Below are 21365 nucleotides of genomic sequence, written 5' to 3' on the forward strand. Positions count from 1 at the left end.
CCCCCGTGCGCGCGCCCCGCAAGCTCCAGCACGTTATCAAAACCGGGTGTTTTTCTCTGATTTTATTTTTCATATTAATATTCTCACACAAAAATCACCGAAAATAGGGGTAGGGTTGGGAAGACCCCTCTGCCCCTGGGGCAGAGAGACAGTGCAGTGCGAGGGGGCGGGGCTGTAAACCCCCCAGCCCTCCGCAGCCCCAGCGTGGGAGAGAAAAACCACCGACCCAACAAAAATAAAGCCCCGGAGAAACTCATCCCGGGGTGTCCCTGCCCCAGTGAGGCCCTGGCCCTGGGCTGGTTCACGCTTAAAAAGAAAAGGGGAGGCGGGGTGGGGGGTGAGGGGAAGGTCCGTGTTTTTAAAATTGGCCGGGGCTGGGAAGGACGGGGTTCCTTTCCTCATAGTTCTTTCTTTAAAACTTTAAATTTTTTTATTTATTTATTATTCTTTTTTTTTTTTTTTTTTACAAAATACCATTTCAGTTCCCACTTCTTCCCCTACAGTACAGGAGTCGCTCACCCTCAGGCGGGGCTGGGGTCGGGTCGGGAGTGGGGGCCTGGTCCGAGAAAGTGCAGGACGTCGGGGAGGGGAGCGGGTTTGAGCACCATGAGAGCCCGGCTGGCGCCGCAGGCGGGCGGGCGGGCGGAGACGGACAGGCCGGGCCCGGACACACATTGGGGCGCAGGGAGAGCCCCGCGGCGGGCGGGCGGTCCCCGGAGGGGCGGGCGGGATGGCTTGGGGGAAGGGGAGGTGCGGGAGGTCGGGTTTTCCCAAAAATGAATAAATAGAGGTGAGTGGGACTGTTATAAATTAAAAACAAACAAAAAAAAACCCCTAAAAAACAAACAAAACCCAGAAAATACAAATCATAACCAAGTGAATAAACAAGAGACATGTACAGGGGTCACAGCTAGCATTGGAAGTAAAAAAGGAGGTCCTGGGGGAGGGGTAAAGCCCATAAAAAGAATCTCATTAAACCTCGGCTGCCGTAACGTCTATGTACATGCACGGGCCGCGTGCGTCTGCGCCGGGCGGGCGGGCGGCTGGCAGGCGTGAGGGAACCCGTATGTGACCCCCGCCGCCCCCGGAGCCTGGTCCTTGTGTCTGTTGCTAGAAAGGCCAAAGTCGGTGAGGGGAGGCGCTGGTGGGCGAGGGGCTGCCAGCCCCCTCCCCCGTCTCCCATTTTTTTTCCTTTTTTCCTCTTATTTGTTAAAAAAAAAAACAAAACAAAACTTTTTTCTTAATAAATTAAGTGAAGGGGAGCTGCCAATGGGGTGGAAGGGCTGGGCCCGACCCCCTTCCCGGCCAGAGGCGGGACCTAGGTCCAGCCCAGGCGTGTGCTGGTGGCCCCGCGGCGCCCTGCGGGCGGGCGCGCGGGGCGTCCGGCCTCATCGCGACGTGCTGGCGGGGGCCTGCGGGGAGAAAGCGGGCGCCAGGCTCAGCGGTGGGCTGGGCGGCGGCGGGCGCGCCCCGGGGGTGGAGAGGGGGTAAGAGCCCGCCCGCCGCCGCCCACCAGGGCCTCACCAGCGTGAAGGCGTCGTAGGCCTGCGCCAGCTCCTCGGTGCGGTACTGCTCCAGGACCACCACGCCCTGCAGGCCCGCGCTGCGCCGCCGAGCGCACGCCTCGCAGTGCACCAGGTACGTGTTGCGGCTGCCGTTCTCGCTGGTCACGAACAGGATGTTGAACACCTCCACCTGGGACCCAGAGTGGCGGCTGTCAGCGGGGCGGGGCGGGGGGGGGGGCGGCAGTCCCGGGGATGGACGGGGAGGGGCAGTCCGGGGACAGGCGCACTCACGTCGCACTCGTTGCAGTAGTAGGCGGGCTCGTCCTTGACGCGGCCCTGGTAGGCGATCTTCTTGCCGGCGCGCACAAGGCTCTCGCGCTGCACCTGGCAGTGCTTCATGGACTGCAGGAGGCAGAACCTGCACACGGTGGGGGAGGGCGCAGTGAGGCCCGGAAGGGGGCGGAGGGGGTAGGGATCACAGCCCCTGACCTGGGCATCTGTCACAGCTGACATTTTGTGTGGCTTTTGTCTACTTGGATCAGAGAAAAAGCGCCTGGGAGCCGGGGCCCATGGCCATCCCAGCGCAGGCACAGTGTGGGACACGGGGGCAAGGGTGGGGGAGCCCGGTGGCCCTGGGCAGGAAACACTAGAGCGGGGCCTGCTTGGGTGGAACGGACTGCTTCCCACACGGGGCCCTCACTTGATCATCTTGAACAAGTCCGGATCACTGATCTTGACCGTGCGAGCCACGTTCCAGGACACGTGAATCATGGGCACGATGGATTTGACGTTCTTCACCTCGTTCCACTCGTATCGTTCCAGGGCCAGCTGGTACTGATAGGCTGCGGACCAGAGGGGGGGGGGGACTGAGAATACACCGCCTACCAGGACCATGGCGGAGGGGGTGGGGACAGGCCCCTTCCTCACAGCGGGCTGCGCTCCCTGACCGCGCGCCCCACCCCCTCACCGGTGAGGGGCCCCACGTTCCAGGCGATGTTGTTGCACCAGCCGGTGGCCTGCACCCAGTGCACGGTGCCCGCATTAATCCACACGAGATCTCCAGGGCGCTGCACGAAGCGGTACACGGGGATATTGGAAGCATAGAGGTCATCCAAGATTGGCCACCAGGAACCAGTCAGGTAGTCCACACCGTGCCTGCGGGGTGGCCACAGGGTCAGAGGGGGAAAGTCTGAGGATCCCGGGCCGGGCCTGCGGGGGAGGGGGTGGGGACGGGGGGACGGGAGGGGGGCAGGGCGGCGCGCACCGGTCGCAGAAGGCGCTGATGGTCTCCCAGTAGTGCTCGTGCACCGCAAACCACTCGCAATCGCCAGGGCCGATGTTGATGTTGACGGAGCAGAAGTTGTTGTTCTCCTGGTGGCCTGCAGGGGGCGACAGAGAACAGCGTGGCTGGCCGGGGTCGAGCCTGCGCTCCGTGCCCGGCCCGCCCTCGCGCCCTCATTGGCTGGCGGAGGCCCCGGCGGCAGCCCCGCCCTCCGGCCCCCCACCTCGCGCCCAGCACGCCCCCGCCAGGAGCGCACCTGGCGTCCGGCTGCCGGGGACCTTCATGTACAGCTGCACCGTGTTCATCCCCAGGATGGTGTGGCCCACGTGGCTCAGCATGTTGCCGGTGGACGTGACCCGCATGAAGGCGGGAAGCTTCAGCAGCTCCTGCAGCTGGGGCTTCCACCTGCCAGGGCGAAGGTGCCACGGAAGTGAGAGGCTACCCCCCACCCAACTCTGCCCACCAGGCGGCGCTCCGCCCCGCCCCACTGACCTCTTGGCATCAGACAGGTCGATGTTGGTGCCGAACTTGATGATGTGATGGTTCTTGGGGTCGGGCGCGCTGCTGCCGGGGCAAAGAGCGCAAGGGTTGGTGGAGAGGCACGAGAACCAAGTAGCCGGGAAGGGGAGGGCCTAACTGGACCTACCTGGGAGGGGTCCCCGTGGTGCTGTCCGGCTCCTCAGACTCCTCATCCTCGCTCTCCTTCTCCTCCTGCTCGGCCACAGAGGGGTGGGCACAGGCCTGGGTCAGCTCGTCGCGCCCCCGGGTGCCTCCACGGCAGCCCCCAGATCCTGACCCCCTGGGTCCGGCCAGGCGTGCACCCCTCACCTGCAGGGACTCCTGGAAGGACGAAGCCTGGTACTGCGCGTACTTGGCAATGGTGGTGTGGGAACGGGAGCTCTCGCAAGGCCAGATCTGCCGCGTGCCCGTCAGATCCCAGTTCTCATCCGAGGGCTGCTGCACCTGCGTGCGCACCTCCACCGTGTGCTCGCCGCTTGCCTCCACCAGCGTCTTGGTGGAGAAGAGGCCCAAGTCTGCAAGGGAGGACCGAGCAGGGCGTCGGGGCAGGGGCAGGGGCAGGGAGCGCGGGCCTTCTTACTCCCTGAACCTCTGACGCAGGCTCAGCCCAGGACAGGTGACGAGGCCGGCCCCACAGGCAGCCGGCATGGATGGCCCTCCCGGGACCTGGCTCTCATCTGGGTCACCCCCAACGCCGTCTCCCACGGCTGCCGTGAGCCGGGGCCCCTCCGGCCGTGTCCCCAGGTGTGCACAGGGCCACAGGCACACACCACCTGGCACTCAAGAGGTGCTCAATGAATGGAAGTTTCCTTAAGTCCTCACTGGATCCAAGGAGATGGGGTGAAGTGAAAGCCTAGAAAGTACTTCCAGGAGCTCGGCAGAGAGAAGGGAGACTATGTGGGGAGAGAAGGGACACTATGTGGGGAGAGGACGCTCTGGGTACACAGGAGACGTGATTTTTATGCTTCTGTGTGGTTTCCCTTCCTACATTTGTAACTTTGTCTGAAATTCTGCACAATAAAGGACTGGCAGAGGGAAAGCCTCAAACCATGGGCTGGCCGAGGCTCTGTGTAATCTGTGCCCTCACTCTCACTGCCAAGAAAACTGAAAGGGACTCCAGCCGGGTCCTGAGATTCATCCCTTCCCCTCTGCCCGCTGCTGGGGACACACAAATGGGAGAAAAGCCTGAGACCGGCGGACCCATCACTCAGAGTATGGCCTACGTAGGACTGAGGAGGGCTTGCGCTGGCTGCTGGCCACTGGCTGGGGGTCCCCAGGTTCAGGGGCCCTCAGACGGCTCTGCCCCACATCCCCTGCCACACTCACTGAGCCGCAGAGAGCCCGCCAGGCCCCGGATCACGGTGATGGGGTTCCGAGGGTCCGTACAGAACTGCAGCAGCACCGGCGAGAAGGCATCCCGTTTGCTCTCCAGCTGCAGCAGGAGACAGGGCAGGGGTGAGGCTCGGGGCCCACCCCCCGGCCCCCCGCCGGCCCCCAGCACAGCCACGAGCCCGATGGCAGGGGTGGCCCACATACATAGATGCTGGGGGTGGGCGGGTTGAGTTTTTCCCGGGGCAGCTTCTCCTCAGTGTTGATCTTCGGTTTCACAGACTGGGCAGGGGACAGGTAGGACTCTCGAAACTTCCCTTTCACCTTGGCATTCCTGTGGGGAGGACAGAGAGATGAGGGCAGGGCTACCAGGGTGAGCCGGTGGGGGCAGGGGATCCCCGGCCGCTGGCCCCTCGCTTACTTGCTGGCGCGCACCACGTCGGCGGCGCAGTGGCTGATGGTGAGGTCCGCCATGCGCAGCCTCCGCTCCTCCACCTCGGAGGCCATGAAGGTCTCCTTGTCGCCGCTCTCCACCTTGATGAGGCGGATCTTCAGCTCCTTGGGGGGCCCCTCACTGAGTGAGCGCAGTTTCAGCATATCAGCGCGGCTGACGCTGGGTGGCCCTGGCGCTTCCTCCCGGGCCTTCTTCCCCGGCCCAGGGGCAGAGGGGGGCATGGGCTGGGCAGAGGGTGCGGGAGCTGGTGGAGGGGCCGGAGCTGCAGGCGGCTTGGCCTTGGAGGCCCCGCCGAGATCGGGCCGGGCCTTCTCACGCCCCTGGATCTCCTCGCTCTGCAGGTCCAGGTTGCCCAGCACCCGGCGGCTCTTCTCTTTGGGGGCCTTGGCCTTGGTCTTCGCCCTGCCCTCTCGGGGCCGCCGACCCACGCTGTCCTTACAGGCCCGCCGGTGCCGCCGGTGCTCCTTCTGGTGCTCCTTCTGCCGCCGCTTGCTGCTGCCTGCTCCTGCCGCTGCCCCCGCCCCGCCGCTCTCCTCCCGGGCCTGGGCCAGAGGCAGCAGCCGCTCAGTCCCACTGTCCACCGGGCCCGCCGCATCCACCGGGCCCGCCGCGTCCACGGGGCCCGCCGGGTCTGTGGTGCTCCGGCCCACCCGCTCCACGAGGGTCTCACAAGCCCGACTGATCTCTTCTAGCACCTCAGACTCAGACCGAGCAGGGGGCAGAGGCAGGGGTGGGGGCGGCGGGGCAGGGGTCATGGGGCCCGGGGCTGGCTCTTCGCCCGCCCTGCGCTCCCGGGCCCAGGGCCCGCCTGAGGTAGAGAACTGAGATGACGAGGAAGCGGAGGGCTGCGGGGAGCCCTGGGCGCCAGGGGCCGCTGAGGTGGGTGGTGGGGCGGTAGCACCTGATGGGGGGCCGGGGGAATACTGAGTGGCGGCCAGGGGCCCGGGCCGCGTGGCAACAGCTGCTCCCGTCCCCCGGTAACAGTACTTCTGTCCCTCCAGCACGGAGGCCAAAGACTTGAGCAGGCCGGCCGGACCCGCCACTGGGGGCAGCGGGGCGGCCGCGGCCGGGGGCTGGGGCGGGAACTTCGCGAGAGGCGGAGGCGGCGGCAGGGCTGGCGGTGGCTTCTTCTCCTCTTCCTGGGTGGCTGTGGCGGCGGTGGGAGCCGTGACGGTGGCGGCGGCAGCGGCGGCGGCCGGGGTTGTGTCACTGGGGAACGGAGGCTGCAGAGATGGAAAGGGCTCCTTCAGGGGGGGCGGGGGGCCCACGCCTGCCTCCTGCTGCTGCTGCTCCTCCTCCTTGCGGATGGACTCGTCCAGCATCTTCATGATGTTGGCCAGCCCGTCGGGGAGGATCTTGAACTCGGCCGGCTCCTCGAATTGGTCCTCCAGCGGGGTAGGGGGAAAGTCGAAGAGCCGCGGGCCTCGGGCAGGCAGCTCCCCAACCCTGGGCGGCGCAGGCTGGGGGGCTTTATTCAGGGGGCCTGGCGACGGCCCCGGCCCCACCTCGGGGGTCTTTGGGAAGGAGACCCTGGGCCGAGGGCTCTCCGGGCGCCTGAAGCTTCCTGAGGTATTTTGGTGGCAGGAGGGAGGAGCTGGGGGCAGGGCAAGCGTCAGGGGTGCGAGAGGTGGGTCCTGGGGGCTCAGTGTGGGGCTGGGGGGCCGGGGAAGGGGCTCCAAACTTCTGGCCAGGTAGGGAGGCGGGGGGAAGGACACAGGCCCCGTAGGGCTGCTGCTGCTGCTGCTGCTGCTGGTGGCTGGGGGGGCGGGAGGGGGGTGCGAATCCTGAGTGCCCACAGAAAAGCGGGGAGCCGGAGGCCCCAAGAAGCCCTCGCGGTGGGGGAGGGGTGGTGGGGGAGGACGGGGGCGTCCCTCAGCTCCGAAGAAGAGCTCCTCTAAGATCTCCCCGTCCTCGCGGGCTGCCCGGCAGGCCGGGCCCTTCAGCCAAGCAGGGGGCGGTGGGGGACGCAGGAGACGGGGACAGGGTGGCGGAGGAGGTGAGGGGGGCCCGGGCGGCAGGGACAGGTGAGGAGTGGCAGCTGGAGCCACCAGGAACGGTTTCCGACTGCTGTGTGCCGAGGGCCCCAGGCGGCCTTGGTGAGAGGAGACGTCCAGCGCGGGGGTCTGGTAATGGTCAGCGCCGGGCTGCGAGCGGAGGATAAGGGTGGCAGGGGGGTGGTCAGAGTGCCGCTCCAGCTCCCCCACCCGGGCCGGTGCCCCACTGCGCCCACCGCCGGCACTCACGATGCCTGGGCTCGGCTCCGCGCCCCGGAGACCGGTGTTGCTGCTGCTGCTACTGCTGCTGCTGGTGGTGCCGGGGAGGCCAGGGGGCCGGGAAGGGGCGTAAGGCACGCAGGCGGTGGTTGCTGCTGGTGAAACGCTGGAGTCCATCCGCGACCTCTGAACTCTGCTCTCTCTAAGGTCACTTCCGGGGGGACGGGTGGCAGGCGGGCAGCCATGGCTCTCTGCTCCTGGGGGGCGGGGGCCGGGGCCTGGGGGTGCAGCCGGGACCAGCCGGTGGCCAGGGGGGTGCGCGGTGTAGGCCGGAGCCGGGTATGGATACGGGTGGGGCAGCGGGTGCCGCTGCTCCTGTGGGAGAGGAAGGAGGGCCGCCAATGAGGGACGGAGGACAGAGGACGCAGGCCTGGCACCCAAGAGGTGAGGGGCAACGGACGGGAGCTCACCTGGCGCTCCGGGGGTGCCGAACCCTTGCGCTCGGGGCCCCAGACGTCTCCATGCAGGGTACTCCACAGCCCTGGCTTGGTCAGCTGAAAAGGAGGGCTAGTGGCCAGGCCAGGCAGGGGTGGGGGCGGCGGCGGGGGGCGGTGGCGGCGGCGGCGGTGGCAGTGGCGGTGGGGGCAGCGGCAGCCCTGGGGGAAGGCCGGTCTAGAAGGGAAGAGAGCGTGAGACCCCACTCCGTCCCCCAGTCCGGTCCTCCGGCTGCTTGCCTGCCCACACACAACCGTACCTGCTCTGAGCTGCAGCCTCTCCTGCGCTTGCCTCCAGGGCTGAGGCCCTCATCTCCCGAGGGGCCTGAGAGTGCCACAGGAGGCACGGGCTGCACCACTGGGGGTTCAGCGGCTCGCTTCACTGGGGGACCTCCCCGCTTGGCCCCGTAATTCCGCTTGTGCTGAAAACAGAAAGGGGAGAGAGAATGACACAGCTCCATACCTGGCCCGGCCTCCTCCCTGGCCCAGCCGGCCCCGGTCTCACCTCGAGGTGCAGCAAGTTCCACACTTGCTCCAGGGGAGGCAGGACCTTGGCTCGGTGCTGGCAGGAGCCGGCATGAAAGTTCCAGAACTGGGCCTGAGGGCAGAAGCACACATTAAGATGAGGGCACTGAGCGGGGAGGCACAATCCTGCCCTGCTCCCAGGGGCTGCCTCATCCCTACCTGCTGCAGTCGCCCAATGCGGGGCCCCAACTCAGCCAGGCTTCCTCCGTATCGAAGGGCGCTGTGGTAGCAGCGGATGGCCTCCTCACTGTCGTGCTCCGACTCGTACAGCTGCCCAAGCTGCTCCCACAGCCCTGGCTGGGCCGGCTCTCGGAGCAACGCCTGCACACAGCCATGTAGGGATTCCAGCTTCCCATGGAGGGGTCTTGGGGTGGGGGTCCTACAGAGCAGAAGGGGTTGCGGGTGTTGGGGTCAGGCTTCCGGGAAACTCTTCCCGGGCCCCAGACTTACCTCCCATCCCCAGCACGTCTGAATCCTCACTCACCCTGGAGCATAATACGGTTTGTTGGGGTGCCCAGAACTACTGCCATGTGAAGGGGGTAGGGGTGCAGAAAGTGGGGGCTGCCCGATGCTGGCAGAGCACCTGGAGAGAGAAGGGGTCTGTTAACACACAGCAACATTACGCAGTCCTGTCCCTACCTAGGAAGGAGGGGACTGAGGCTAAGAAAGAGCAGCCGAGGACAGCACTGAAGTCCACAGAATGGCAGAAACCCAGAGAATGACACAGAGACTGAGGAGTCGAGGGGATGGGAAGAAGGGTGCCTGGAGACAGAGAGAGGCCCCACGTTCCCAAGTTCTCACCTGCCTCCAGGCAGCCATGCGCTACGAGGAGGGGGATGGGGCGGGCAGGAGCTCCAGGCCCCAGCACAGCTCAAGCCCCCAAGGGCAAAGGCTTCCCGTGCAGCGCGGGCCCCTGGAGGGTCCACTGCCCGATGCATCCAGCCTGAGCCAGGAAAAAGAGATTACGGTCTCAGTGGGGGGGCAGCCTGAGCCAGCAGCCTGCACACCGCCAACCCGGCCCGGTCTGTCTCTTACCAGGTCAGCAGTGGCCCCAGGAGCCCTGGAGATCGGGCACGGCCCCCTGCCCCAGCTCTCTGGGGCGACGGTCCCGCTCCAGCCGCTGACAGGAGTGCCCACTGCCCCCAGACGGCCACCCAGGGCCCTTCACAGCCAATTCTACAGAGGGGAGGAGGAGAAGGAGTGAGGTGAACCGGCCAGCACACAGCGGAGGCCCGGGGCTGGGCCGGGCGATCATCTGCACTGGGCATCCGCCCAGGCTTTCCCTGAGGGGAGGCCCTCGGCGGCCCAGGGCGGCGGCGAGGCGCCGGGACCGGCGGCGGGGAACGGCCCGGCCGGCCGGCGGCAGCTCGCAGTCGGGAGCCACTGGGGCGGACGGGCAGCGGCGCGGCGGCTTACCCGGCCTCCGTGGGAGCGTCCTCTCCCGGCGTCGGCGAGCTCCCGAGATCTGGCCAATCACAGGACTTCCTCTCTCCCCAGCGAGCCAATCATCACCCGTGTCTCCGCCTCAGTAACAGCCTGGCCGGGACCAATGAGAGCGAGGTGAGCCCGGCCGCGGCCGGCCGGGGGAGGAGGGGCGGCGGAGCCGGTCAGACGGGCTCGGCCTGGGGTGACCCCGGTGTGACCCCGTGGCTCCCACCTAGGGTCTCCACCTCGGGCCCGGCGCTCGGGACCCTGGCGCGTGAAGGCAGCGAGTCGCACGCTCGGGCCGGCCTGGAGGACGGCGCTAACCGCAAGTCCCAGGCACCCCCGGAGCCACCGGTGCTCCCGGCGCGACCGCCCGAAGCCGCCCCGCGCCCCGCCGCCGTGAGACCGACTGACGGCCAATGGACGCCCCGCGCAGACAAAGGGGTCGCTCCCCTTCCTCACTTCACCCGCGCACTGCCTCGCCTCTCACCCCGAGTGCCTCCGGGAGCTGCGGAGGGCTGGCCGGTCACGGTGACTTCTCCGATCCCCAGACCCGCCCGCGCCGCGACCTGAGCGCCCCATCCCCGACGCCTGACCCCATCCCAAAACCACGGTCAGGCTCCCAGCCTCGTACCCAGTTCCTTGAGCTCCTCCGCTTCCTCGCCTCTCCAGACCTTCGATGCCAACCGAACCCCCAAACCAAAATCTCCCTTCAATCCCCCCAACTTGTGAGAAGTCGCGCACCGCGGTCCCGAGTGGCCCCTCTCGCGTGGCTCCCGTATCCTCTGTGCCCTTCCCCGTCGGGGCCACGCGGTTCCCCGCGGCCCACGTGGCCCCCGCCCCCCAAGGGAGGGGGGATTTCGGGGGTTGCCCGTGACGTGGCTACTTGCGCAGCGGAAGCGGCGTGTGTAAGTGTAAGGGGGGGTCCTTCGGGAGGGAGGAGGGCGGGGCCCGACAGGCGGTGACATCACCCCTGTCCCACTCTCACCGCCCACTCCCTTAAAGAACCCAGAACCCGTTTCACTTCCTCCTTCACCGCCACCACCCCTCCCGCCCCTTCCCGTCGGTGCTGCCTCGACCCACGACGGGCGCCTCGCTCGCCTTCTGGGCACCTTCCCTTTGGCCCCAGTTCTTCCCTCTCGCCTCTCTGAGCCCAAGCTCCCCGTCCCCGCGCCTCCCCGTCGCCTACCCCGCGTCCCCGCAGGTAGGGCGCCGGCTCCGCTCCCGGGATCGGTCCATTGAGAGTCTAGAGTACAAAGAGCTGCGAGAGGCGAGCGTAGAGTACAAAGCGGCGGGGGCGGGGCCAGCGCTCCAGCTGGAGCTCGCGCCGGGCAGGAAGCCGGGGGAGAGCGCGCGACGAGGGGCTGGGGGCGGCTGGAAAGTTCGCCTTCGCCGAGAGAAGTCTGCGCCGTGGGGAAATTTCCACCCAGCCCGCAAGGGCAGGCGGGTTTCTAGTGAAAACAGTCCTCCCTCCGCGAGGCAAGGTCGTCTGTTTACATGCTAGCTCTCGGACCCCCCAGGTCCCGGCGCGCCCTCCCCGCCGAGGCCGGCTCACGCCCGGGCTCTGCGGACCCTCTCCGCGGCTCTGGCGGGTTCCTGCCCCGAGCTCTCTCTCCTCGCCACACAGACTTTCTCTCAGTTCCCAAGCCCTGGCACGAGCAGAGCGCTTAACGGCGGTCCCAGTGTAGCCCCGGCCAGAGTCCCCCACCACGCAAGGGAAGACGGGGTGGGGAGGGGAGACCGGGGGTCCGGGCATCAGGGAAACAGATCCCCGCTTGCGAAGGGGCGCCCAGGGCGCCGCCAGTTACCAGGAAATGCAGCTTCCCCTAGTGCGATGATGACACTTCCCCTCCACCACTTCCCCTTTCCCACGGGGAACTGACTCAGCTTTCCCTAAAGCACTGAGCCTCGTCCCCCCAAGCCCGTTTCCACCTTTGTCCGCAACCCTCCACGCCGGCACTCAGAGCACAGCAGCCCTCACTGGACAACAAAAACTTCCTGTACACTAAGCACACACTCACTCTCGCCAACGACCTCGGATCCCTGTCCCCTCCCGGGACCCAGGCGCCTGACTCCCCCCGCCACCCCCCCACACACACCATCCGCCTCCCGTACAAAGACCTCCCTCGGGGTCTGATTCAGGCTCGGGGTGGGGGGGGGAGCGTGAGTCACCCAGAAAACCTTCCCCTATTCCCACTGACTCAGTCCCCGCCTCCCTGAACACACACAGACACACAGTCAGAGGCAGACACAACTCAGCCCACACACCGCTCACCACCGGTCCCGCGGAATTTCCCCTCTCGTCTTCCCCCACGACGGCCCCTCCCCGCGAACGCCAGCCTCGACGCCCCGCTCACACCTGTTCCCGCAGGCGGCTCGCGGTCCACTCTCACCTCCACTCTCGCTTTGGGGCAGGAATAGCCCTCCCCGACTCCCGGTGTCCCTACTAACCGAAGAGAGGGGGCAACCACGGGCAGGCACAAAGACAGACGCCCACAGACTCCTCGAAGGCAGATGAGAGGAAGACGCACGCGGCCGGAGCCAGGCTGGGAGGACGGTATACTTCTGGGGCAGACATTCCATTCCAGCCTCTCCCCGCCCGCCCGGTGTCCCGGGGCCCAGCCGCCCAGAAAGGGTTAATTCTTCTCCTGCCGAGGCCACGCCCTCTCCATCCGGGCACTCCCGGCTGAGCCCAGCTCCGCCCCTTCCATCCGGGCTCTGGACTCAGGGACTTTAACCGACCCCCTCCCCCTGGAGCCCGGAGAGAGACCCACTCCATCAATCACACCCACTTAACCCTCTGCGGGCTTGAGCCCGAGAAGCCCCACGGCGCAGCGCTGGAGCCGCTCGGGGCGCGCGGGCTGAGGGGCCAGACGTCCGCACGCAGACTTCCATGCCGGCCACAGACAAGACCCCGCAGACACGGTGTTCTCCGGCAGGCGGTCGGCAGACGCGCGCCACGCGCGCCAAGGGGGGGGGGGCGGTCCCGGAACCCCGCCGCATCCCGGTCCCCGCCAGGCCTCCTCCGGCCCGGTGGAAGCGAGGGGTTACAGGCTCGCTTCTTACCTGGGGGAGGGGGAGGCGGAGGGGAGGGCCGCCGGCTGGGGCGCCGCTGTGACTCAGCCACCCGGGCAGGCCGCCCGCTCGGGATTCCCTTCCCCAGCCTTCCCCCGCCGCTGGCCCCTCCCCGCCCCCCACCGAGGAGTGACAGTGCCGGCCCCGGCCCGCTATGTGTCACTGCGAGCCTTGTGTCTGCCTCTGACTGGACCGCTGTGTTCCCCAGTGTGTCTGACAAGGTCGGCTGTGTGTGGGTCCCGGTGTCTGTCTCAGTGCACCTGCATATCTGCTCATCTTGTCTCCTTCAGGGCCTGCGTCAGATGCGTTCCTGTCATTATGCCTGTCTACATGACTGTGAGGGGCTGTCTCTGTCTGTGTGTCTGCCTGGCTCCTGTCTCGGTCTTTTGTCTGGGTCTGCCTCTGCATCACTTGCGTGATCACGTGTGTCTCTGCACATGCCCTTCTGGGTTTGCCTTCATGTTCCTGAACAGAGTCTGGGAAACACTGGAGCAGGCTGACCCTGCTGACTCCTCGCCTCACTGCCCGGAATCCTGACGCTTGCTGGATCAGTGATCCTTCTGTTTGAGTCAAATATTTGGGCGCCTGTCTGCCTTCAATCAAGTTCTGTCCTATTCCTTAAGGTCCTTGCTTATCCTCACAGCTCCCTGCAGCTCCCATTATAATTGCTAGCATTTCGTGAATACTTATTACATGCCTGCCACTGTGTTAAACACTTCATATACATTTTTAAAACATCCCCCCCACCCCAAACCTAAGGTAGGAGGTACTTTTTTTTTTAAACCCCATTTTACAGATGAGGAAATTGAGGCTCAGAGAGGTTAGGTAACTTCGTGAAGTTCACTCTGCAAGAGAGCGGAAGGGCTGGGCTTCTTCCCAGGGCCTCAACTCTTTGCACTCTTCTAGAAGGCCTCTGTCCTAGTCTCCATCCCTTGGTTTTATCCTCACAGGCCATCTCTTGGGTCAGCCTGCCCCCGGGGTTCTACCCCAGGCGTCTCTACCATCCCAAATGTCTCACGTCCTCTAGAGCAGGTGTGGGCAGGAGACTGTGTAGCAGATCTCAGAAGCCATTGCTTTCTTGGCAAGAGAGCGCATTCAGTTAACACATTCATTCAACACAATTCCACTGAGGTAACCCAATGTGCAAACCGACCTGCCAAACAGAGACACAGAGAAGAAAACAGTCCCACTCAAAAACTCAGTGAGTAGTGGAGAAGAGCGGCACACGCTCGGAGAACTCAAGTCTCCGGCTTAGGTAAAATCTTTTCTCCTAGAGAATGAGGGATGGAGGCTCTGGCCTACAGAGCCTCAGGCAGAGAACTGGCAGAAAGAGGCCAGGAGAAGAGGAGTAAGACTTAAGGCGCTGGGCACCCGGCAAATGCTGTAGTGCAGTTAGAACAGGACGGAACAGAAAGGGATCTGGAAGGAAAGGTGAGATGCCACGATTGCCATGGCAACAGCAGGCGCTTGTGCCAGGGGCCGCCACTACCTCTCGGAATCAATTTCCAATCACCATCCACAAACCAGACTGTTCAACAACTCTTCTAGGGCACCCCCCACCCCAAGAAAAAATCCCTCCAGGGTAGCTCACCTCTACCGCGCTGCTTGCGAACTCTAGCTCAAGTCCATTCAATAAGCAACTGACTTGTAGCACTGGGGGGGGGGGGGGCTTGGTGGTAGTGGAGAGGCTGCTGAAGCACCGGGCTGAACCACTCAGAGGCAACAGAGGGGGGCTCCATAAACCAGGAAGGCTGAACCACTCCAGCACCACATGGTGGGGGGATGCATGCCGCGAGCTGGACTGGACCATTCTGGGGAGTGGGCATGATCCAGATCGTACCACTCTTCCTCAAGCATGTGGCGCCGAGCTGGACTGTTGCGGGTGGGGGGACGTGTTGCTCGGGGGCAGGACTTACCAGATGGAATCTGATGTGTCCTGTCTCATTGGAACCAGTGCCCCAGCAGTGGGGTGCAGCAGACCACCGTGGGTGGAATGGGTGGTACTACGGGGCTGGCATGGTGCCTGGGGGAACCTAAAAGAAAAAAAAAAAAAAAAGCCAGTTAGAAGTGGGGTCTCCCAGGCCGGAGAATCTTTCTGTGCTCCCTGTCTTCTTGAAGAGCAACCAGCCGCTGGTGGTCAGATGGGATGGGAGAACCTGTTTCCGTGGCAACCAGAAAAAGCCATCCCCAAAGTGGTCCTCCAGCCTTCTTCCCCTTTAGGAAGCAGCCTGGAGCAGGCAATGGCATCTGTGCAGGTCCGCGGTGGACACTCAACTCCTGACGCCTCCTGGGACTGACCCCTCCCGCTGAGTCCCGGGTCCCAGAGGAGCCCCCTCGGCCTCCGACCTCCGCGCCCAAGTCAGCCTCCATCCCCGCCCCAGGTGCGCACATCCCCGGCCTTCAGCTCGGCCTCCTCCCTCACCTTATCGCGCCAGTCAACCCCACCCTCTGGACTCTGCCCCCTCCCCTTCCCCCAGGCGGGCGCAGGCAGGTCTCTGTGAGCAGTACAGGTGGCCAGACTAGCTGAACGGGCCGAGCGGGGAGGAGCCTCTCTCCGAACAAGGACTGACTCCGGGCCTGGGTCTGGACGTGGCCTCTGCCGCAAGCCTCCCTTCCATCCCACCCCTCAAGGCCATATCCTGTTTCTCCATCACCTCCTTCCTCTATGTGGCCCAAGAAGGTGACAGAGGCCCACCCCCTCCCCTCCTGTCACAAACAAACAGCTAGGTCTTTTAACAGAAGTCAAGGGCCAAGAATCAGGTGTCCACCTCGGGTGAGACCTAAGTCTTGCCCGTCCTCAGCCTCAGACTCAGTCCTCCTTAGGGACCCATGGTTTCTGCCTCCTTAGCCACGGTGCTCGGCCCTTAGGGTCCCAGACACTCAGGCTCCCCGTCCAGTCTCTCATTCCCTCTCCCTCCAGACCACATCCTTCCCCCTGCCCCAGAGACTCAGGCCTCCAGCCCCCAGCCTCCATGATGCAATGTGGAGCAAGGTGCCCGGGCTGCTGACGACACGGCCCCAGGGAGATGCGACTCCTGACCCAGGCGGGGGGGCCCCTCCGTGCGCCAGGTCTCCGGCAGCTGCAGGCTAGGGAGGCCAGACAGGCAAAGTTCTCCTGCTGGAAAAGGAACCTTCCAGGACAGAGACGCTGAGAATGTGGGGGGAGAGGGGGAGGGAGAGAGAGAGAGAGAGAGAGAGAGAGAGGGAGGGAGAGTGTGTGTGTGTCTGTGTGTGTGTGTGTATGTAGTGTTTGTGTATGTGGTTGTGTTGGAGGGGAAGGTCAAGCCTAGAGAGAGGGGAGTGGCAAGCCTCAGAACACACCAAAGAAGGACTGAGGGGCAGCCAAGGGGGTCACAGGAGTGTGTATGGGGTGTCTGGACACCAGAGTGGGGGGAGGGGCCAACAGCCATTTAAAGGGCCAGCCGCAGAGCTTTAATCCCTCACCAGCCCTGGCCCCAAGCCGGAGGCTCTAATTCATCTGTCCAACAGCTGGGGTGGGTGTGTGTGTTGGGGGGGGGGCATGTGGACGGGAAGGGGGAGCTGGGGGAGGGGCTGGGGCTTTCTTGTGCACAGAGCCAAACAACAAAAGGGGAAGCTGGGAGGCCAGCTCCAATGTGCCCAGGCCAGGCTGCTGACCTGCAGACCCACCAGCGGTCCCCACCTGATGGCCCACAGACTCCGTAGTCTGCACTCAAGGGCTCTTGGCCAAGGAGTCTGAGCACCCAAAGGTGCGGCCCAGGAGAAGGCCCAGGCTGAGTGCCTCCCTTCCCCCCGCAAGCTGTCACCCCTCCTTGCAGGTCTCAGCCACACCATCCCGGACCTGGCAGGCCCCACTACAGATCCAGCCTCAAATGCCCTGCTCACCGGCCCAGCCTCCCCTGACACCGCCTGCCGGCTCCCCCTCCCGCCGGCTCGGGGTGGCAGTGGCCACACCGAGCCTGTCCCTTTAAATCATTACCACCCCTGATTGTGTGGACAAACCGAGGGCCCTACCCCCCAGGCAGGCAGCTTGCCACCTCCCCCCCCAAGAGTCCCCAGAAATGTGAGGGCCATTTAAAGGGACAACAGGGAGGCAGCCAGGTCTCCAAGTGCCCCCACCCCCACCCCACACACACTCACAGACCCTTTCCCCAGCGACACACAGCCCCTTGCCCCTCCAGAGGGCCCCCCAAATTCCGGTTCTCTCCCCACCCCTAGAGACTGCTAGAAGGAGAAAGGGGGCCAGAGTTGGGGGGCGGGGAACAGGGGGAGCGAGAAAAGGACAGGGACTGCCTCCTTACTCAGAGCCCCAGGGGACAGGTCGGAAGGAAAGCAAAGCCCAGAGAAGCAGCAAGACAGAGCCCCGAAAGGTGCCGCAGGCAGACCTGGGGCGCAGAGGCTGCCGGGCGAGGGGAAGGGAGTCGGGCTGCACGAGACAGCGGCGCGGCCAGCAAGCCCAAGTGGGGGAGATGGAACGAGGAGGGCCAGGGGAAAAGAGGCAAGGCCGGAGGAAAACGGGGAGACAGAATCGGGGAAAGGGGTCATCCAGGAGGGTGTGGAGGAAAATCCGAGAAGGGAGGGCGAGCCAGGCCGGGGTTACCTGCTGGGTGTCTGTCCCCCGGCGGTGCCCCCGGAGTCCGGGTAGGGAGGGGGGGAGCAGCAGGGGGGGGGAGTGGGGGCTGGGGGGGCGGGGGAGACGGTCCCTCCTCTGCCTCCTGGGCCTGCCCCGGCGCTTGCAGCCTCTGCCTCCCTCCCTCCTCCTCCCCGTCCCTGAGTCCCGGAGTCAAACAAAGAACTGTAGCAGGCTCTCCCCAACCCCCTCCCTCCTCCTCCTCCTCCTCCTCCTCCTCCACCTCCTCCTCCCCTCCCTCCCTCCCCACCAGCAGGCTCCCTCCTCCTCCCTTCCGGTCTCTTCCTTTAACTACCCGCCCCCCCCAGCCCCCAGCACTAGTCTCTCTCCACCCACCCACCCAACCTTTTACACACCCCTCAGCCAAGCCCGGTCCCCGCAAAGAAAACTGTAGAGTCCCTCAGCTAAATGGAAAGGCCCCAGAGAACAACAGGGTAGGGGACCTGGGTCTTGCTTAAAAATCAGGAACCACAATACAATTATTTTATTTTCACGGCCAGAGGAATAGTCTGAGCTGTTTCTTCTCCAAGAAGAGAGAGAGAAAAATAATAATCCTAAAGAAAGCAATACAAATCTGACTAAAGCCCTCATCAAATAAAGTGCACAGCGCAGGGAAAGCTAATCCCGAGCCCCACTCCCTCCCACCCACCAAATTAACACCAACTCTCCGCTCCTCCCTAACCAACTCCTGAGGTCCTGGCCGGGCTGAAGCCGGTGGAACAACTATCATCGTAAAAATAACTATCCACATCTAACGAGAATGAGTCTTCCCTAACAAGCATTCGTTCAGTATTTATTCTGTGCCAGGCCCCGTGCTAAGTGCTTTGCATAAATTATCTCATCCTCCCCCCCCCCCCCCCCCGGCCTAGAAGGTCTGTATTGATATTTAAATTTTCCAGATTAAGAATATAAGGCTCTGGGAGGTGGTGACCTTTCCAAGTCCCTATAGCCACTAAGTGGCAGAGCTGAGAAAGGAATCCGGGTCTGAGCTGACAGCTCTAAGGTGCATTACAAGAAAAATGAATTTTTTTTTCCAATTATCATAACCAAACCCCAGGACTTAACTCAATAGGGAAAAGCCCCGGCAGCTATCAACGGAGCCCTCCTCCCTCAGGAAAGATCCACCCACCCACACAAAATAAAGACCCTGAGTTTTCAGTCTAATACTGTTTCCTGACCCTCTTCCTCACTGCTGGGGTGTCACTGATCCAGATCAGAGGGGAGCTGCGGTCCAGTGACCCCTCCCACACCACACGCAGCTCTCCCGGGATTGCTATCTTGCAACCACTCCCCCTTCAACTCAAAATGGGGAGAGGGGCAACAGGACACTTGGCAATGCAGCAGGTGGGAAAACAGAAAGGCGGCTGGGAGGCTCTTTCAGGGGGAGGCGGAGCTGGGAAGGGAAGCTCTCCCCACCGATCTGGGGCAAAATGCCGCAGGGTTCCCGCAGCCCAGCAAAGGGGCAAAGTCTTCGGGCCACACCACACCCGTGCCCCTCCCCCTCACAAGACTCCAGGCCAGGGTTTCCCACCTGCAGGCTGCTAAAGCCAAGGGAAGGGAGAGGGGGAAAAGATGGCACGGGGTTGGAACCGGACTCGGGGCAGAGGTTGGGGGGCGGGGGGTGCGGGATGTTAAGGGGAGGAGGCCTCCAGCCTGGCAACCGTCCCAGGGCACGTGCACTGGTGACATCATCCCAGGCCACCTCTAGCACAGACCTTTGACCCCTAGGGGCGGAAAGGGGCCTTTGGCTAAGCTTCCTGGGAAATAGCCTTAGGAATTATGGGAGCCCAAAAAGCAGGGGAGGGAAGGAACCCCGGCGGCTTGCCTTTATCTCTTCTACCCCCAATGCGGCTCCAGTCCCCGGGACTCGGGCTTGCTAAGGCTCCTCCTCCCCGCCTCCAGCCCTGACCTCCCAACCCACATTTCTGCCGGAGTCCCGACACGCCTCTCGCAGATACTGTGCCTTCTCTCTCCTGGGCGAGATCGCGGCCGGGGGGCGGGGGCGGAAGGTGAGGGACGGGGGCACCGGGTCCCGCGGGGCTCCGTCTCCCATCTGCGGGATCCCCCGTGGCCCAGCCGGCCGCCAGCCGGAACCTGTCTGGGTCCCCAGCTCTCCTGCCCCTCCCCGCGCTGTTCCAGGGCGGAGTCTGTGGAGTTGAAACCAGGACACGGCGAGAGGAAGAGTTATATAACCGGGAGAAGCCGAGAAGGACGAGTGGAGACCGGGACACACAGCCCGGAGGGAGCCCCCCGAGAAGTGCAAAGAGCAAAGAGCACGGGGGCGAGCGGGGAGGAAACGTTGGGGATGGAAAGGATTCTGGTGTGCCAGTTGAGGGGAGGAATTCCCGCGAAGCAGGGGCGTCAGGGCCCGCAAGAGTCACCTGGGCCGTCCGGGGCTTCCCCGCAGCGCCCTCCCCCGCCGCCTACAGCAGCTGAGCCCGAGCGAGTGAAGCTTCGGGAAGGGGCGCAGACACCCGTTCCGTTCCCCCTGGGGAGGCAACCTCAGCCGGAGCCCGGGAAGGCGGCGGCGGAGCCTAAGGGGCCGGAAACCGCAGCTCCGCCCAGCCCACCTGGGAGAGTGGGGCGCCCGCTGGGGGATCGGTGGGAAACAGGTAGCCGGCCCCGCCCACGCAGGGCTGGGCAGTTAAGGTTCGAGACCCAGCGAGAGGGCCGGCGAGTCCAGACGCCCGGGTCCCCAGGGGCTGAGGAGCGCAGCCCCGGGCTAGTTTGCAAACACAGACTCAAATGGGGGTGGGGGGACCGTGTGCGGCAAGCGCCGACTCGCCGCGCAGGCGCAGGGGGGCACCCGGGCGCGTGCGGAGGAGGGAGGAGGGTGGGCGCGAGCGTGTGGGAGTGCACGTGCGGGTCCCGAGCAGCTCCCCCCCGCTTCCTCCTCCTCTCCCCCTCCCCTCGCCCCTTTCCTGTGGCTCTATGAAGCCTCCAGCACATTGGCTGCCAGGGCCCTGATGTCAGGGCCGTCCGCCCGAGCAGATTGGCCGGACGCGAGAGTTCGGGAATCCGGCTCCCGAGTCTGGCTCTCCAGTTACTCCGGCAACAGGGCAAGCAACCCCCGGGAGGGCCAGCGGAGTGGCGCTTCGGGCCGCGCCTGGGTCCCGCCTCCCCCCCCCCCCAGCCCGGACGGTCGCAGCGCCCTCCTCTGCGACAGCGCGGCTCGCGCCGTCCCCTCCGTCCTTCCCGGGCTCTCCGGGTCCCGGGGAGCAGGCGTCCCGCCCTCGACCTTCCCCGCGGTCGGCCCGCCCCCCGCTCGCCACAGACCGCCCCCCCCACGCCCCGTCCCCAGGTAACGGCCACCAGCCGCAGCAGACAGGAAGCGAATCTGCGTTGCTTAGTAACCAAGCCGCGTGCCCCCTCCCCGCTATTTACCACGGCCCGGGGAGGCGGAGACTGAGTCCCAGCCCCCTCCCCACCTCTGCGCTTCGCCCTCCCGCCCACAATTTCCTGTGAGGGGCCGAGATGACAGGAAACCAGAGGCGCACCCCCGCCCACCTTTCTCTCGGGCCGGGCGGGGGGCTTCGGCCGCCCTCCGGGCCACAGCGCCCACCCCTTTCTCGCGGATCGGGCTGCGCGTCTCGCCCTCGCCATCTCGTGGCTGCGCTGGGAAGGTCCGCACGGAGCCGGGCCCGGCGAGGGCGACGAGCGGCCGAGTGGGGTCGGCCCAGGGATGGAGGGGCTAGCGGGGTGCGGCGGAGTGGATGGAGGCGAAGGCCGCGGCGGGGAGGCCGGCTGCCGGCGCTCCCGCCTTGAGGGGCAAGGCTGAGGCGACACACCTCACCGTGCGGAGAACCGGAGGGACACCCGAGGTGGCCCCGGGCCGGGAGACCCTTGCCTGCCTGGCCACGCCCGACCTCAGGGGGTGGTCGCAACAGCCCAGCTGCGGACTCCTGACCTTCGGTCCTGCCCTTCTGTCAGGGGCC

General features: G+C 65.0%; 2 protein-coding genes across 2 annotated transcripts; one reads left to right on the forward strand and one right to left on the reverse strand.

Moving 5' to 3' along the window:
- Positions 1-47: 47 nt before the first annotated feature.
- Positions 48-17545, reverse strand: KDM6B (lysine demethylase 6B). Its single transcript, XM_045984719.1, is given in 25 exon segments — positions 48-1412; positions 1525-1695; positions 1797-1923; positions 2206-2347; positions 2473-2660; positions 2770-2884; positions 3044-3192; positions 3280-3351; positions 3434-3498; positions 3616-3821; positions 4633-4738; positions 4843-4969; positions 5057-7233; positions 7333-7677; positions 7773-7910; positions 7912-7974; positions 8057-8218; positions 8302-8394; positions 8481-8700; positions 8806-8904; positions 9123-9264; positions 9357-9497; positions 9738-9857; positions 14738-14854; positions 17401-17545. Coding segments are annotated over 21 exon segments (4926 nt in total). The 5' UTR covers positions 9260-9264; positions 9357-9497; positions 9738-9857; positions 14738-14854; positions 17401-17545; the 3' UTR covers positions 48-1388.
- Positions 9871-21208, forward strand: LOC123929361 (basic proline-rich protein-like). Its single transcript, XM_045984924.1, has 8 exons — positions 9871-9881; positions 9983-10277; positions 10419-10474; positions 10752-11156; positions 19385-19439; positions 19838-20031; positions 20564-20731; positions 20986-21208. Exons 1-8 carry the CDS (start codon positions 9871-9873, stop codon positions 21206-21208), a joined length of 1407 nt encoding a protein of 468 aa, XP_045840880.1.
- Positions 21209-21365: the final 157 nt, after the last annotated feature.

This window comes from Meles meles, chromosome 18, assembly GCF_922984935.1.
Source record: "Meles meles chromosome 18, mMelMel3.1 paternal haplotype, whole genome shotgun sequence".
Classification (NCBI taxonomy): Eukaryota; Metazoa; Chordata; class Mammalia; order Carnivora; family Mustelidae; genus Meles; species Meles meles.

Coding starts and splice junctions, on each gene's coding strand:
- LOC123929361 (XM_045984924.1), top strand. Junction 10,278..10,418: donor CGGAGGGCTGGCCGGTCACG/GTGACTTCTCCG, acceptor TCGCCTCTCCAG/ACCTTCGATGCCAACCGAAC. Junction 20,732..20,985: donor CCCCCACGCCCCGTCCCCAG/GTAACGGCCACC, acceptor TCCGGGCCACAG/CGCCCACCCCTTTCTCGCGG.